This window comes from Alosa alosa, chromosome 17 (assembly GCF_017589495.1).
Source record: "Alosa alosa isolate M-15738 ecotype Scorff River chromosome 17, AALO_Geno_1.1, whole genome shotgun sequence".
Taxonomy (NCBI): Eukaryota; Metazoa; Chordata; class Actinopteri; order Clupeiformes; family Clupeidae; genus Alosa; species Alosa alosa.
The window spans coordinates 11,257,348-11,275,585 of NC_063205.1; the positions used below are offsets into that span (position 1 = coordinate 11,257,348).

At 43.5% G+C, this 18,238-nt stretch overlaps 1 protein-coding gene across 2 annotated transcripts in view; it reads left to right on the forward strand.

Moving 5' to 3' along the window:
* The first annotated feature begins 2,976 nt into the window (after positions 1-2,976).
* large1 (LARGE xylosyl- and glucuronyltransferase 1) overlaps positions 2,977-18,238 on the forward strand; it is a 65,451-nt gene continuing 50,189 nt past the window's right edge. Inside the window, exons 1-3 of one of the 2 annotated variants that reach the window (XM_048268575.1) lie at positions 4,168-4,291; positions 17,434-17,509; positions 17,686-17,881. In XM_048268575.1, the coding sequence (XP_048124532.1) occupies positions 17,776-17,881 (106 nt within the window). In that variant the 5' untranslated portion in view covers positions 4,168-4,291; positions 17,434-17,509; positions 17,686-17,775. Of the gene's footprint in view, positions 4,292-17,433; positions 17,510-17,685; positions 17,882-18,238 lie in introns of both variants that reach the window. The other variant, XM_048268574.1, reaches the window with a different exon arrangement.

Below are 18,238 nucleotides of genomic sequence, written 5' to 3' on the forward strand. Positions count from 1 at the left end.
CCAGAGTTTTATGGACATCATCTCACTCTCTGCTGAGCAAGGGTAAGTATGCGTTGGAGACCTTCTACTGTGGGGTTTTGGACATAGGGATCTTTTTTCTTAAGCAGTGTAGGCTCTACTGTCCACTGCTGGTCTGGACAGACAAAAGCTAACAATATTATTTTCCATTATTCAGTAATGACATGACCAAAACAAAATTCAAGTGAATATAAATATTTTAATAAAGGTGTTCCATCCCAATGTTAACCTGATTCAATTGGATCTGTGTTTCATATGAATTGTTTAATACTGGGACATATGAAATGTATCATTATTAAATGTAAATATAGAGCAGCATTTACCTTATGTAACTTACCTTGCAGTAACAATGAATTTGTCAACATTCTTCTCACCACTGATAATGTGATTTGGACTTGAGACCGTAGTTTGCCTGTGTTCCGTTTTCTTTTATTTTGGACACCTCATACATTGAGTGACAGAACACCCTAATTCGTCATACTATATTTACATATTTGGTATTGTTGGATTCAGTACAACCCCACCTTTCCAACAAGCAATCATATTTGTTTCTATGATAATCCCTGGCAAAGCAGCCACAAAGTAAATGAAAACATTCTGCATAGATATTAATTTTTTGCATGACTTCTTATTTTAGGTGTATGTTTACATGTCTCTACTCATTCCATACATCAAGATATTCACATCCAGTCTTTTCTAGTAGGTAAAGTAACTTTCTGACTATAAACATGGCAAGTTTCAAAGGTCTCAGAGCTTGTGTGATTGATCTGCACTAATTTATATGCCTTAACTCCAATACGGACAGGCTATATTTTAGTCCTTTTTTGGTTTTGGGGTGTATAACAATATCTGTTAATTTAACAATCTTAGCAGTAAAATATTTTAAGCCAAGAATCCATTTCATATATGGGAGACCTTAGAGGTGAGGAAAAACATTGTTGGTTTTAGTTCTACCTCCGGTAGGGGTCTCTAAAAAAATTGGGGCCATTGTCACTAGCCTAGATGTATTATACTGTAAGTGTGACAGGAATCTCCATGAATCCATGCAAAATCTCAGAGTTATGCTATGGAGAAGGATTTTGCAGTAACGGCTCTGTGATGTCTTGAATATCCAGTGGGAACAGCGATAAAGCCTCTGCGCTGACTTACTCCCACTCTATGGTATCTATCTCTCTACTCCTGTATCTATCTACCCACTGGATATGTACGTAGGCTGTGCATCTGTATCTATCTTTGCATCTATCCATATATCTATTTGTCCATCTTAGTTAATCATGCCCCCCCCCCCATAGTTTCCAGCATTTTCTTCCCTAATTCTTTCTCCACTTAGTTCCATTAGAGGCAACCATTCTTGCCCTCCATCCTTAAAAGCATGTCAGTCTCTCAGATTTAAAAATTAATCATGCCCAATATCACTAAGCCACAAAAGGGGTACACACACACATAGAAAACAAACCAAAGTGCACAAAATGCTCAAAAACAATGCCCCGGAACTATCAGTATAGAATAATATTCTGAAACACCAGTAAGGGATCAACACATTGAATGATGTGAATTGCTTTGTGATGTTAGTGAGAATGAGGTCTGTGAGAAGAAGGAAGGGCAAAAGATGCCTGAAACAGCAGCTCTGACCTTTTTGTGTGTGTGTGTGTGTGTGTGTGTGTGTGTGTGTGTGTGTGTGTGTGTGGGGGGGGTTGGGGGTTCTACCACTGAGGGATTTGTGGCAGAGTGAAGAGATTTGGGATGCTCTGTTATGTGTGATCCCACACTGTTTTGCAGTTCTTGCACTACTTTTAGGTCATCACTAAAGAAGCCAGTCGGGTGAGAAGCCCTGCACTCCTTGGGTAATTATATGTAAAATCCCTGGGAAAAGAGGAGGGGAACTCACTTTCCGTTGGGAGTGAAAATGTGTGAGGTGAAAATAAGATACTGATGAACCGAAAATGAAGAATTGCCCACGGCGAGGTCCATTTTTTGTGGTGGTAATGAACCAATTCTGGAAGGTACCCAGGGTACACTGTCATTTTGTATTAGACTCTTGTTTTCTAGACATCCAAAAACTTTGTTTAATTAGTTTGTTGATTATTTATAAAACATTACAAAACACATCAGATCACAGCACTGCAGAATGTGTGAGTATTTGAGAGAGAGAAAGAGAAACAGACAGAGAGAGAGAATCAATCAATGTCACAACTTGATGTTGTCATATCCATTTCACTGTGATAAGTCATTTTGAGAACTGCTGTGTGTGTGTGTGTGTGTGGCTAGTGACACTGTAATCTTAAATCAGCAGCTGATGGTTTAAGCTATCAGCATTTGGATTGTCTGCATTGCCGTATGAATTAGCCTTGACCAATACCTTATTTCCATTTTTCTCCCATGGTCATTTAACAGCTTACCAAATTATCACAGACCTCCAACTATCAGTATATTATTTTGTAGCAGGTTGAGCACTATTGTCACTGTCAACAATTTTAACTCAACAAGGCACCAAGTGGTCACTGAAGAATAGTGTTAGTCTGACTAGTCAGTTTAGCAGGTTGCAGACAGTAGGACAGTGGACAGTAACAACAAATACAACATGTTTAAATACAGAGATGATCTTGCATGCCACATAAATCACTTTTAAAACAAATAATGTCACCCAATCATAATGATCACAGACATTTAACCTTCATTAGGAAAATTATTTTGACATTGGATAAAGTGCAACAGATAGAACAGTAGGCCTAATAGCCTAATAATTTTAGCTCACCAAATCATTCCATTTTCAAGCTGTTTTTGTTGCGACCACATGTATGCTACTTCATACACTCAAGCCCCCGCCTCCACAAGTAGCCTACTATAACTGAATCCAATCCGCTGAAATCGTGGCCATGTTTTGGCGGAAACACTACTGAGGGGTAGAGGAGGGGGTACAACAGGCGCTCTAGGATTGGCCGCGCGCTGCTTGTCAGGACCGGAGGAGGCTGGGAAGAAGGGACTGTTGTGTGTAGGCCGACTTGGAAGTAAAACACGCACAATCACTGCATCAGATACAAATGTCCTGTCGAGCAAGACGCTACGCATTCCACCGGAATACTATGTGTCGCTGGACCGCGATGACATGAGAAACAATAGCGGATGTTCTAGAAAATGCCGTCCTGAGCGATTCATTTTGAAGTCGCGCGAGTGCCGCATTTCTTCTTCTTTCCGTACTTGGCAGCTGGCAACAATAACAAAAACAGCACATTGTGTTTCAAGAGTGGACTGTTGCTGTACTAACACTCAAGGGAACAAAATACTTCGCTGTACCCGGCTGACAATATTTGCAGTGGGCTATTTTCTTTGGTTAGAAGCAAGAGGCCCAAACGCGTCTTCAGGTGTTTGGTAGTGTTTGGTGCTCTTAGCACATGCTAACGTTTCACTTGAAATTGGTGTCAGGATAAGTGGACCCACTATATGCAATAGCAATGGGCACTCATTTGAAACTTGAGTTGAGTAATGGTAACATCTTAATTTAGCCCATGCGTAAGCGACAAACTAACGTTAAGCCCACGTCATGGTTTTGTCGGATACAGTTTAGAATTAGGCTACTCTTAGGGGTTAAGTAGCAGAGAAGAAAGGCACTTGGCCAATGCTATTTAGTGTGGGGGAAAACCCTAATCCTGTGCTTCGTAGAAGCCTTCACCATGGCTACCTAACTTCATCACTAGGTCGAATCCTTATGACACTTGGCTGCTTATTTCCCAGAACTCTTCAGTGTGGTCCCCAATGCGGCCCAGTGACGTGATGTGATATCTGATTCGAACATCAGCTGACTATTTCATTAACCACAACTAACGGCATAAAGTGAAAAGCAGGCATATAACGTGTGACAACTGTAGGCCACAGCTGTTGCTGAGAAGACTCTGGACTGAATAGGCTAATAATAGGCCTATTCTTACTAGGCTTCCTTCCCGTCCGAGACCTCGACATGTACAGTTAATCCTGCAGTATGCTTGAGTGCAGTGTTAGAACTTACACGTTGTAAGTGGACTATAACCGCCTAGTAGAAAGCGCATAGGCACACTCCAATCAACCAGTCTGTGATGAAGATGAGACAGGCACTACCTGATGCTGAAGGGCGCAGATAAAATGCATGGAACGGACTCAAATACAACAGCTTGATAAGCACTCTCCAGATGGGTCTGTTTCTGGCACACTCGCCATCATAGCTCTGATTGAATCTGAGGACACCTACCTCCTCCTCCCACTCCAGCGTTGTTGTGGACTGAACGTCACTTCCTGTAAGGTAGAGTTTCCATGTATGCTCTGTCCATCCATGTGGGTCTGGTCTTATACATGAACCTTTCACTGTCTGTAACGTGAATTATGTAGATTAGAAGAATTTACATCAATAGTCTTTAATCTCTGTGTAATGATCACAAGGTTTCAGAATACATCTTATTTTTTTTAGAGGAATTGCATTGCTTACATTTATTATTTAATCCATAAAGTATTTGCAGTCTAAACTGAAATACTCAAATGTACATGTTGTTCTCAACAAGAGTGATACACCACATCCCACTGACTTTCCAAAAACATTCAATGTGTGTTCTAGACAGCAGCACCAGACATGATTGCCCACCCTGTCTTGGATGTGCTGTGCCTGTGTTGCCACAAACAAGGGCACTTGTATCAGGAGCAGCTGTAGATGGCTCCATTGATTTCTCTGTGAAAGCTGCTTGGCGTGAAATAAGTACATTTCAGTCAGCAATGATTGCAGTGTGATCACTGTAAATGTTACTGCTATGGCTGCTGACGGGTGGGACGATTCCTTTCTTTTTTCTCTCTCTCTCTCTTGTCTCTTGTCTAACTGCCTGATTTAAAATGAGGCTCCTTGACCCCTTGACCTATCCTGTCTCCAGTGCAGGCACTGATGATTACAGTGTTTTAGGCAAGGATCACATTCATGTTTCCTTAGTGTTTGTAAAAAGCATCCCTTTGTGTATGGGTAAATACTCCTGTAATATGCCTTAATTTGTAGTCCAAACTACGCTGCTTGTTAGTGTATTGTTAGTCTATGAGTTGCTGACAGATTTTCACACAAAATGTTCATATTTTTCAGTGTTTTTCAGTGTATTTCCCATATTTGTGTCCCTTCTCTGTTGCTCTGAATGACAGTCAGTGGAGAAAGCTTGGTATTGCACTTGACTCAGTCAGACAGTGCCTCTCTTCTTATTCTAAGGGATGATTTCGTACAATATGTCTATTGTTCTTTCTTGCCCAGCTCCACAAAGCTGACCTTTGTTTTGAAGTAAACCCAGACCTTTCACGGTTTATTAGTATCAACAATCCCACTTGGGACCATTTATTGACAAAACAATGAATCGACAGAAAACCTACTCTACACTTTTGTTCCTTATTGAATCAGTCAATTAAAACTTTATCTTTGCTAAATTCATTTGATAAGACTTTAGTGTTAGAATTGCCATTATTATGGAGGAGATTGCATTGCAATGAAAGACCTCACAAAGAGTATGGATCTTGTCTATTTAAGATGGCTGAAAATAAATGTCCCAAGGGAACAGATTTTCTATATAGGCCAGTAGTGAGTCAGATTCTCATGCACCCAGACCAAAGCCTGTCACAAAGGCACAGGGAAAGGCATGTCAGGTTTAGACGCAGAAATTTGCAAGCCAAATGTAGAATAAACAGATTCACTTGTTTAGAATTTTGGACACGACATTGATGGCGGAAGGACAGCCAGGGCTTCTGCATTGCGGTCGAGTGGAACCAACTGAAGCAGAGATGGCCTTTGGGCAGACAGCAGGTTGGGGGATAGCTGATTACCGACAACCCCCCCTCCTCCCCCCTGCCATCCCGCAACCTCAGATTCAGAATCAGCTTAAGAGGGGGTTTACTTAGTAAGCCCCCTGGTGCTTCTGCTGTCTCTTTTCCTCCCCCAAATTGCTGCAGCGGAGATGCTAGGGCAATCACTGGAACGCCAGTTCACCTAAACCTGACACCTGCAACTCCCCAGCCAACTTCTACCATGCATAACTCCCCACCCCCCACCCCACGCTCACATGAACAGAGAAAAAAAGGGGGTCAGAAAGAAATCAAAATCGCAATGTGAGCGGGACAAGTACTAATTCCCTTCTCCAAACACCCCGCCAACCCCCAGCCCCCCTCTAGAGGATAACAACACGTCAGAACAAGTGTGCCTCTTAATGCTTTAGTGTTCATTAGCTGCGACGGCATGCTGCCTCCCTATGTAATAAATGGCCACTTACACAAGCAGTAGGGCTGTTTTGTCACTTTAATTTCTCATTAGTTTTTAATGCAGGAGGGCTGCACCTAGACAGGAGTTTGTGGTGGTGGCGGCGGAGGCGGAGGAGCATGGAGGAGGGGGAAGTGTGTGGTGGTTGTGGATGTGCGTGCTGGGGAGTATCGAGCAAGGGGTTCGGATTTGGCTGCACTTCCCTGACCTTCCCGCAGCAGGCGAAGCTGCACGAAGGTGTTGGGCTTCCAGCGGCGGTAACCGAGGAGGCAATTAGCCTGCTGCCTCGCCACTGCTCCGTGTTGCTTTGAGAAGAGAGAGAGGGAAAAAAAAGAAGGGTGTGAAGTGTTTTCCACACCCAGAGCGCATCGACCTACTCGGCGCTGGAAAAGGTATTGACCTGCTGAGATGTGCCAAGGTACAGTAAGCCAGCCACCTCGAGCCCCTATTTCGAAAAGGACACCATCTGACCCCTGGGGTGCAAGGAGAGAATGAGAGGATATGAAGAGTGACGTCTCTTTCTCTCTCTCTCCCTCTCTCTCTCTCTCTCATTCTCTCTTTCATTTAGTTTTCTCTTGTTTTTTTCTTCTGTATTCTCTCGTTCTTACTGCTCTGTTCTCCCTCCTTGGTTTGGTTCTCATTCTTTTATCCTCTCTTTGCCTGATGTTAGACTTAGAATGTCTGTTGTGTTTCTCTTAAGCTCTTTGTTCTCTCTCTCTCTTTCCCCTTATGTTTGTACTCCAGCCCCCCCCCCCGGTCATGTTTTGACAGACCTCCTGATCATGGCGTAATATAGCCACTGAATTCAATCTGAGATGTCCACATTTCTGTGTCACGCCAACTGCCACAGAGAATGGTTGCTTTTCTTCTGCTTGGTCACTGAGCTGCTGGTCTCCACCCCTGATGCATGGTGTGAAAAGTGATTGACATATCTAAGGGGCGAAACCATGTCTTTCCTACACACAAAATGATCCCGACTTTTGTAATTGTGTAATTGCTCCTGCTGCTGACTATTCAAGTCAACGCCTCTCCACCTAATGCAACTCAATTTGACTTCTTATAATGACACTGGCACTGATTGGAGGACTAAATTGTGCTATATTAGTGGGATACATCCCTGATATTGTTGTGTGATTGTAGTGAGTGAATTTCTGATTAGCCTTTGTGGTCACACCTGAACACCTTTTCAAAACTTGACTCGTTCTTAGACGTTCGTAGACATGTTCTTTAGTTGATTGGCAAGCCGGTAATGCAACAGTGGCTACCAGAATCAACAATAGGGGAACTATGTGTGGGTTGGCGTGGACAGACAGGCCGTGATTGACTGCTCTCTCACAGCATCTGAATCACTGACAGACACATAGATATCGCAGATACAGACCAATCACTCACTGATATCGGTGCCACTGGGGAAGCCGGAGTCGAACAAGAAGAAGCGTCCTGCTGGTGTCTCTGAGAGAAATGGGTGGGTAGAATATGTATGAGCCTGTCATCACCACTTCCCATGATTCATCTGTCAGGACCGATAGGAAATCACGCCATCACTGTCTGAGTGCACACTCGTCCAGAGGAAACATGCCTGTGTTGATTGTTCCGCTAAGCCTGTAGTGGCAGCGCAATATTTGCTTTTATTTGTTTGTTTTTGTTGCCGGCTATTCTCTCCCTACATGAGGTGATGTCCTTTTTTTGAAGTTTTTATGTTTTTTTCATTTTGTGGGAACATGGATGTTGTTTCACAGATTGCGAGGGGATTTCAGACACATTTGTGAATATCTAGTTGAGGTAAATTAAGTTCATCATGCCTTGAAAAAAAATAAACAAGAAAAATCTCCATCATTCCACGTGCATTTACATGTTTTAGATTTCTGTTTTCCCTTGAGCTCCAGATGTTCCTTGGCTCGACTTCAACTTAGCACAGTGAGAAAAGCTTCATCGCAAGCAGCAGTAGCCTAATACATCACATCCTGCAAGTTAAAGGGTTTTGAGATATACGTTTCCAACAGGCTTTTTAATGGTTTCCGCTCATCGGGTTTAGTGTGATGAATTGAGCCGATTCCAAGCTCACCGAGAGGTCAAGGTCTGGATAACTTTGTCTCTGGATTATGTCGAGCCAAAATCATATTTTTTTGAGATCCTGCTAATAGTAATTTAGGCTGATAGTGAGAAGCAGACCGACCACTGACAGCATTAAACCAAAGTCGTGGGATTTAGCTGCCTCGCGGCAGGGAAAGGCAACACTGGAAAGGAAGGGCTGGATTTCACCCGATCTCCTGCTGGGTTGGCTAATGTGATGTGTAACGATAGCATGCACAAACAAAAAAAAAAGCCCTGGAATGGTCCCTCATTGGGAAAAAAGTCTGCATTTCACTCAGATTTTTCATTACTGGGGATTAAACAGGGACTGAATTGCGAGGCTTTTCTTTTTTTCATTGTGGTTGTTGCGAAGGTATTGGAAAAACAATTCAAAGCCAGCGGATTAGGAGAAGTTGGCATGCTCAACATTCACAATTGTCAAGGAAAAAGCTGGGGGTGGGTGTCATGGAAATGCAGAAAGTTTTGAAATGTGTCAGACAGTGATTTTTCATTTGCCTCAACTTTCTTGTTCATGAGCAAGAAAAGGAAGGGTTGGATGTGAGAAATACAGTTGGGATGCTATTGAAATGTCTGATTCCTCCACTATGAATTATGCTATTGTATTAGGTTTTTTTTGCCGGTTTGTTTTTTATGTTAATGTTAATGATTTTGCATATTGATCGAGGGTGGTATCTCACTTAAAGCTATCACCAGCAGGATGCCTTGAGGTTTTTCATTTTCTCAATACACCCAGGAGAATCACTTTAAAGCAGCTCTCCTCTCTTTGCCTTTCCTTCTCCTCTCTCTCTCTCTCTCTCTCTCTCTCCCACTCTCCCTCTGTCTCTCTCTTCCTCTGCTCTCCTCTTTTCTTTGTTACTCTCTCCTTCTCTCTTGCATGCTGGAACGACCTTCATCATGAAAAATGGATGCTCATCTCCAGGGATAAATCCCCTTCTGCAGAACTCATAAATAAACATCCTCATATTCCTTCTGAGAGTGGCAAATTTAGAAATGGCTGTGCTAATGACATGCTAGAACATTTGGTAGTGTGTAGTGTGTGCCAGGCCAAAAGCTCCAGGCTTGCCTCCACTGATGCTGAAGGGAAAAGAGAGAGAGAGAGAGAGAAAGAGAGAAAGAATAAGAGAAAGAGGGAGAGAGAGGAATTTGCACGAGATGCTAGGGTGAGAGAGAACGAGAGAGAGAGAGAGATATAGAAAGAGAGAGAAGAGTGAGGAGGAGGGGAACGAGAAAGAGGATGAGATCAACTAAGAGAAAGAGGAGTAGAAAAGCGAGAGCAAGCGAACGAGTGAATGGGTGAGCGAGAGAATGAGAAAGGAGGAGATAGGAGTCCAACAATGATGAATGTTTCTATGGGCTGTTTTTATTACTCCTGTTCCATTGACACCAAAGGGAGGCCTTGATTAATTACCCTTTTTGGATCGGCATAGGCCCTTGTCCCTTTTGACTACAAACAGTCTGCCTCATCCCTGAGCCTTTTGTAAACATTGCAAGGGGGGGTTGAGGATTTGGGGGTGGGGGATTACATTATCTTTTCAGATCTTTTCATACAGTGAGGAATCCAACGGAGTTTGGAGACTGGAGGGGGTGTTTAATCAGGGCAACATCTGAAAGGTCCCCATCTCCTGGAGGCTAGTTCTCAATTTGTTTACACTGTTGCAGGTGAATAAAGCAAAGACAGTGGGCTGGAGGTGTCAAACCACTCCGTGGGTATGCCGCGGAAAAGCGGGTACCCGGGTAGGACCTCGGGTGTCAAAAACTTTGTGCTTTGAGCTAGCTCTGCCAGTCGGGACTGTCGCCATGGCGCCAAAACGTCATCCCATCTCTCTGAAAATTAACGAGGCGGCCTAGTTTTGAGGGCTTTGGAAGTGTGCTGATGGGGAATGGGTGGGCGGTGGTGGGAGGGTGATAGGCAGAGGTAGGAGGGATTGGTTGGCAGGCTGTATTAATTGCTTTGAATTGCCATAGAGGTCGAAATTCATCTTTTCCTCGAAAATGGCATGCATATTTCATGATGACCTCTGGCAGTCGGTGGGTGTTCTCCAGCAAACTATTAACTGCAGCTTAGCTAGGACCCTCGGCTCAGAGCGAAACGCCAACCCTGCCCTTCTAATGGGAAGCTCCCACTCACAAACCCTCCTACCTCCTACCTACCTCTCAAAATAAACACTTCTCCGCATGTTAACAACAGTCTGAGGTAAGATAACGTGAGATGAAATTAAGTCCACACCCTCTAATCAATATGTTTTCTTTGCATTTATATTTGGTTAAGTGTTGCTCCTTCTCCACACTATGAAAAAAATCATGGTGTTCTTCCCTGTGTAATTGGGGTCTTTTCTAATCTTTGGCTCCGTTCGACAATCACGGAACGAATTTGGCTGCAGGTGGATATTGAGAGATGACTCTTCACCTCTCGTTCTTACTTTCCTCCTCCACTCTGTCTTGTCCTCACCAATGCTCTTTGGAAGCCTCTCCTCCCTCCCTTTCTCTGTTGAAGTGCATAGACTCGTTGTCGAGTGCATTTGCAAACACGGCTTTTAAAGTGGCAGCCGCTTTCCACTGCCGCCTGGTAGCATAGGCGCCAAACACGTCAAAAGCAAAAAAAAAAACCCTCTATGCTTTAAATCAGTGCTGACAAGTAACAAACAAGAAGAGCCAACGCTTGTTTGTGCCCTCTCTCTCCCATGAAGGGCAAAGGGTCTCCTATTCCGTTTCATATCTTTTCCGCCTCAAAGGGGAGCAATGACCTGTGGCAATTGCTCAAAGTGAAGCAGCCGGGATCAAACCAGAAGTGACGGGCGCAGTATGCCTTCTCAGGGTCTGTCTGCTCTGGATGGCAGTGCAGGGGGCAATACACAGACCTGGTTTCCATTTGATCTAATGGAAGACCCTGTTTTGACCAGCAAAACCCCCAGAACCCCCCACACACACACACTCAACACCTCACACTTTTCACACACTTCACACACTTGTGCAATGTGAACGCTTCTGCTGGAGAAGGGGAGTGACGAGGGCCCAGCTGCCACTGTGCATTGCCATGGGCTAACATTTTAAATTTAGCATGCTTCCCTATGGGTGCGGCACGTGGGCAGATCTGAGGCACTCTCGCTGTCCCGTCGGTCGTAAAAAGCAAGCTGATGGGTTACGTGCGAGGGAGCCGCCCTTAATGGACATTTAAACTTAGTTTGTGCCGGGGAATTGAAGGCGCATGCTCGGGCGCATGCTCGGGCGCATGCTCGAGTTCACGTCAGTTCAGACTGTCGAGGTTGGCACTTAATTTAGATGGACAGCATACCAAACATAGTCTTCCCACAGCGGGCCCTTATGTCATTACCGAAACCTCTGCGGGACGGGAGGGAATTGAATTCATGAGTTGTCAGAACGTTCCGTTATGGGCTGAGCTTCAGGTGATGTTAGGAATAACAGGGAAGGGATTATGTGGAAGTGAACATGACCCATGTGCAATGCATGCATGATTGGGCAAACACTGGAGCACACAGGCATGCACAGAGAGTGATATGGACACATACATACAGATGCACACACACAGATGCACAGAAATATGCAGGTACACATATGCACACAAAGGTTAACACAAAGATGTGCTTAGACAGACCCTGATGCATAAATGCATACAATTTCAGTCTTCAGGCTTCAGTGTCGGTAACCTTTCAGAAACATCAGAGGTTTACTCCAAATATTTATTGGTTGTTAAAGTCACTCTCATCTCACCTTAATGCCTCTTTCCACTGCTGTATAAATGAGAAGTTGCAGGCATTCCTCTCTATGTGGGACATCCCCACGTCTGTGTGTGTGTGTTTGCGTGGGTGTGTGCATGCCTGTCGGATACCCATTAAAATTCAATCTTTGTGTAAGCTATGGACCCTTTCAAGAGAGTTCCATTATCAGCATCATAGTTGGCCCCACAAGACTTCCTTTTTAACATTCCATATGTTATCTTAATGCAGAGGAAGTAGATTGGGGCCCAAATAGAACGTTCAAGCATTGTTTTTGTTTTTATTGTTGAAAGGGTCTATAAAAACAACTCCTGACCCCGCCATCTCCGTCGACATAAAGGCACTGCATGGCATATTTCATGCTGACTGTAAACATTCATTGTCAGGGAGATTTTCCCTATAGAGTTGCACTAATCCTGGAAAATCTCAGTCTTTTTGGCCTCCATGCAGAAATCCCAAAGATGCAGACCTACTCGGAGAAGCTGCAGCTCTTTTCTGTCTTTGTCAGGTTTCTGTTTTCATTGCATTATGCAATAGCACTACATTTTAACATTTTCTGCCAGCGATTGATAGTAGAGAAGCTCCTACATTAGAGGTTGCTTTCCTATTACACTCTTCATCAAGTTAGACTCTAAAAAGTTTAGCTCAAGTTGTGTACTCCTTATCCCAGTACTTTCCCTAGAACCTAGAACCCCCTAGAACGCCTGGAACCTCAGCTATCTAATCATCTGTTCTACTGGCCTCAGATGCATATAAAGCAAACAGACCAAATCATCTCATTCCTATTTCAACGATCTTCAGCAGATGGAGGCAGAGGCTAGGCCTAGAGTCAGCACACACAGCACTTGTGTGGGGCAAAGGATGAGTAATGTACCTGAGTGCTGTACGACTCCATACCAAAAACTGATCTCTTCCATCAAAGTCAACGCTTCAACTCGGTGCGTCAGTTATGTGGGGAATACCACTCAGCAACTCATTGTTCCTCAGCAGTCGGCTGTATATACCTGTGGATGTTTGCCGGAACTTATTGAGCATGCTTTGGTGCATGCTTTTTCTTCCGGATGTTTCCATCTGCCAGCGTGGCCGTGTCTCATACCTCCAGGTGCCCAGTCAGCTAGTCTGCCGCCACGGCATGCTTCGGTTTTTGGCACGACCGACGGCGACAGGAGGGCCGTTAAGCATCCTACCTGAGCCAGCCTGCCTGCTTGCCCACCTCGCTCGGAGCCCGTACTGCAGACAAAGCAGGTTTGGAGGGGGAAGAGGACGTCTCCAACATCCATCTCTTTCTCGTCCCTTCCCCTCCTCCGTAATGAATTTGCCCCTTGCTTCGGCACTTTTTCCCGCACCAGATTTATGGCCGAGAGATAGCTAAGCACCCGTTTCAATTTAGCAGACTTATCCTCATTTTGTAATGAGCTAAGCTTGACCCAATCCATTCCGCAAAATGACCATTTAAAGGTGTGAACGTAATTCTGAACACTTAATCATGGATTGTCTGTTGCATAAACATGAATCTCCACACAGCTTCTTTAGGGAAGATGCATTACCCCTTGTCTGTGTTTATTCTGTTGGGGTTTGCAAATGTTTCTTTAGCAATTTACATGAGAAATCTGTGGTGGATTTGTGTAATTGTGGAGATCTCAAGCACAGAAATATTACAACTGATGTTGACAGACTAATTGCATTTCACTTGTCTGGTTTAATTTTGTGTACCAGGTATTCATGTCAATGAAGGACATGATTGAGCTCTGGAAGTTGAGGGAAACTTATATTATCACTATGCTATCACCCCACACCACAGTGATGTCTCAGTCCCTCAGAAAATGAACCCCCAAGATCCCAGTGCCTCTCATGGCATCTCTTACCAGTTGTTTTAAAGCCATTTGTTTTTTTCCCCTCTGAGTGTTGTGTTTGTCTGTGATTTGGGACGTTTTTGTGTGTGTGTGTGTGTGTGTGTGTGTGTGTGTGAGGGGGTGTGGGGGTCCGACCCCGGCCTGTCACGACAGGGGTGGTGTTGACATGCAGCAGAGCAGACAGGGCTTTTGTAAATGGATTGGGACAGTAGTGGTGCCTGTGTCATCCGGAGAAATGGTATCTGTCCCCACTGGCAAGACCAGCCCCAGAAATCCACACGCACCCTCAAATGCTCTCACAGTTCACACTGCTGCAGTGCCTGGGTTTGCTGTGTGTGTGTGTGGTTGGGTGCGTGGGTTGGGGGGGGGGGTTACTTACTGTTGTTACTGTGTGTGTGCGTGCGTGCGTGTGCACAAATTTGTAGCCATGTGAGTATGTTGAGACATGGACCAGCACTCCTGTCAGAAATAAGGGTCTTGTTTGCAAGTTGACAGTAGCTGTGGCCATTGATCCAGACTGTGAAAAGCCTGTAGAAGGCACAGTACACAACTTTTTATTTTATTATTTCAAATTTAAATACAAACTACATAAAATAAATATATAAATACAAACCACACATTCACTTTACTATATGCATCTACATGTTCAGCATTGAAATTACACAAACATATCTTTATTTTCTAGGTTCTTTTTTCTAACTCATCATTTTAAAGTCTTAAGTAATCAATGGTGTTTCAATAAATTACAAAATAGTGCAGAATTCCAAACATTTCATCTTGTACAGTGACTTTACTACATACAAAAGTTACTGTAGATAAATCATTACATGTTAAAGAGAAACAGGATTCGCAACCAGGGCACTTTCTCCTTCCACATTTCAAACCTCAGGGTCATGTGTGTGACTTACACTGCATTGTGTGTGTTTTTTTTCTCCTAACAAGCCCACTGTAATTCATAACATATTGCACTGTCATGTTGGATGGTATTTCTGTGCAGACTGTAGCCTGAGTCCAGCAAAAATTTGGGGGTGGCTGTTTCTGTGAGACAGGTCATTATACGTGTTCGTACAAGATGGCAAATAGATAGTGGGTTAGACATTGTCAGATAAAACCTCCATAACTCACTCAACCCAAATGCAACAGCCCCAAAACCCTGTAAGTTTATGCAGCTAGCTGTGTCCCTTAGCCATTCCTACAGCTTGCTGCGGCCCCTCATTCACTTTCTGTGTGTCTATGTGAGTTTGCACAGATATCAATTTGCTTAAACTTCCCCACACGCTCTCCCCATGGGCTCTTGAGACCAATAGAGTGGGTAGTGAATGTAGTGATGATTGCTCATCGCTTTAGTGTCAACATGGCGAGATATACTGTACAGCTACCCTGAGTATGGAGCGCCAATGCTCAGCTCTGCTTTAATGGCCAGGAGCACTTAAAAATGCCCATTGGTTTGAGTTTATTTTAATGGCCCAACCTTTAGTGAGCACTAACACTCTGTTTTGTCTGTCTGTCTGTCTGTCGGTCTCCATCTCTCTCTCTCTTTCTCTTTCTCTCTATCTCACTCACAAAACTCACACACTGAACAAACACAAACTCACTCAAAACATTTATACACAAAACACTTTCCTTAAACTAAGCCAGACAGCATTTGTCAATATTATTTGACTGGCAAGTGAAAAAACAGACTGAGCATTTCTATCTGTTTAAACAGAGCTTGAGTGGGTTTATTACCTATATCAGCACGTATTTTGTACTAGCCCTTTAAATATATTTATGACCCTTTTTGGTGTTTTGTGACTTGGTGTGTTTAATATTACATCTTAAGCCTCAGCATTTCACTGTGTGTATGGGTATGGGAGATCCTCGGCGCTGGCGTGGCCTCCTGTGTGGAAGTGGTCAGTCAGAGGTGCAGCAGAGCCTAGCTGAGAGAGCCCAACAGGACGTGGGCGGTGTGCATGGGGTGCGTGTGGTAGGGGTTCTCCTTCCACCCTCTCCTCATCTCTGGTCGACCTCATTTAACCTCAGTCGAGCAGCTTGCTTGGTACCCTGATGGTAAACAAGGATTAAAATTAAAAAATGCTCCTTGATTAAAATGCCACTCGCTTCCCCAGAGAAGAAATTAATACTCTTGTGTTGTCTTTTCACACCCTTCTGTGTCCCCTGTTGCACTTTGATTGTTATTTGTAGTGGGATTGCGTATTTTTTGCAGGCTTACTTTCTGGTGCCAGCCAGAAAGAGGATTTTCTACCTTCGATTTGGCTGGCTCTCTGTGGTTAAGGATTAAAAATCGACAGGGGTCAAATGGCTAATTGCAGAAACGCTGTTGTAACAGATAGTGAATTTATTAATATCTCCCGTAATGAGGCTTTTGAGCTGTCTTAGTTTCTTTGGCTGCAGAAGTACGCCCCCCCCCCCAAAAAAAAAAAAAAAAAAAAAAAAAAAGACACTCATGCAAAAAGTGGTGGGTCATCTGAAATCATTTCATGCCTACTTAAAATGCTTTCTTCTGCGGTTCATTTGTCAGTCTAATGCACCACTGTGTTACTGGATGCACTTAAGTGATATTCTTCATTCACAGGTCCAAATCCATCTGAAGGTCGAGTGTGAACCATTAGTACTGAGGAGTGGAATCCTCTCTCTGTATCAATATATTGTGGTTTTTTTTCAGAGGTTTTGGTCCATGTCCTTCATGAATTATTAAAGCACAGGGAGAACCTATTAAATGGGTTGAAAAACTTTCAGTATTAAAAATAAGTTTGCTGGAGAACAGAAAGCAAAGGTTTATCATTGTTTGAGCGAAATGTTTTCGGCGGCCTGCTGTTTTGAAGTTGGCGTAATAACAAATGTTCAGTTAAGGAGAACACCTTTGTCTTATTTCACTTTGACTGCACTTATTGGCAGTCAACCATCCTGTAACTTATTTACTGTCCAAAATGCAATGCCATAAAGAGCAACAGAAATTACCGTGTTGTGATGGCATGCAGCTGTGCATTTATGTGGCGAAGCATGCATTGCATAAATCATAGAGTTGAAAGGAATCTAAGCAGTTAATCTTTTAGTCCAAGTGAACGTTCAGACTAACATAATGCCTTGGGCCACGGCTATCTTCAGACACACCTTACATTTAAATTAAGGTTTAATTCTGTGAAAGAGAACGGGGATAAAACAGTCATCAAATGTTTTTTCTGAAGTGAAAGTAGACAAGTAGGGCAATCAATAAGAAACTGTTGACATGCATCCCCAAGGTATATAAGTCTTAGAAAGTCATATTCTTTGCTTGTTGCTTATTTTTAAACAGCTGTCACTTCCTTTGTTATTTTTGTGGATGACTGCCAGATTGGTTGACATGTTTTGATTTGTTAGCTGTGCTAGGGATGAGAAGAAATATCCTAGATGTGTACAGATTGATCATGGTTCAGTTGACTGATTTCTCTCTTTCCCCCTCTCTGTCTCTTTCTCTCCTTCCCTCTCTCTCTCTCTTTATCCTCCTCAGTCTCTCTGAATATATTTTAGATGCTGTGTCTACACCACGGGTGGCACTCTTGACAAATTCCCTGTGAAGTTTTTTGGTTAGTTGAGTTTGTTCTAATATTATAGTTTTGAATATGAGTCTGTTGTCTCTGGTGTTACTTCAGTCTGTAAATGGAAGGTGTTCACTCTCTTTCTCCCCTTTTTATACTTTTTTAATCTCACACTATTCTTTCTCTCACTTATTTTCTCCTCTTCTCTTCCCTTCTTCTCCCAGACTGTGCCATGCGCTACCCTTGCCAGCCTACATAGTCGCCAAGAGGTTGCTCCGCCTCCTGATTCCGTCCTCTTTGCCCACCCCCAGAGGATGCTGGGACTGTGTCGTGGGCGCAGGAAGTTCCTGGCCTTCTCCCTCGCCCTGCTCTTCATCCCAGCTCTCACCTGGCTCTACCTCTCCGTCGGCAACTTCCAAGGTAGCGTGAGGTGTGTGTGTGTGTGTGTGTGTGTGTGTGTGTTCTGTTTTTGTTCTATGCCTGTTATAAATATTGGCTATATGTTTTCCCTCCTGAATATGTTCGATTTTGTTATCTGGTTGTCTGTTCAAATTTTTGTTTGTATTGTTCACACTTAAACTCTCGAACACTCACACTTTTATACATATTGTTCGTTCCCCTTTATCTTCTTTCTACAACATTCAATTTTGTCATGATTAAACCACAACTCAACTTCAATTCCTTTCACACTACTCCTTATTCCCCTTTTTTGATGGTGGGTATTGATAACTCCTACACTTGGGTCTGACACTGTTCATTTTGTATGGATAGCTGCAG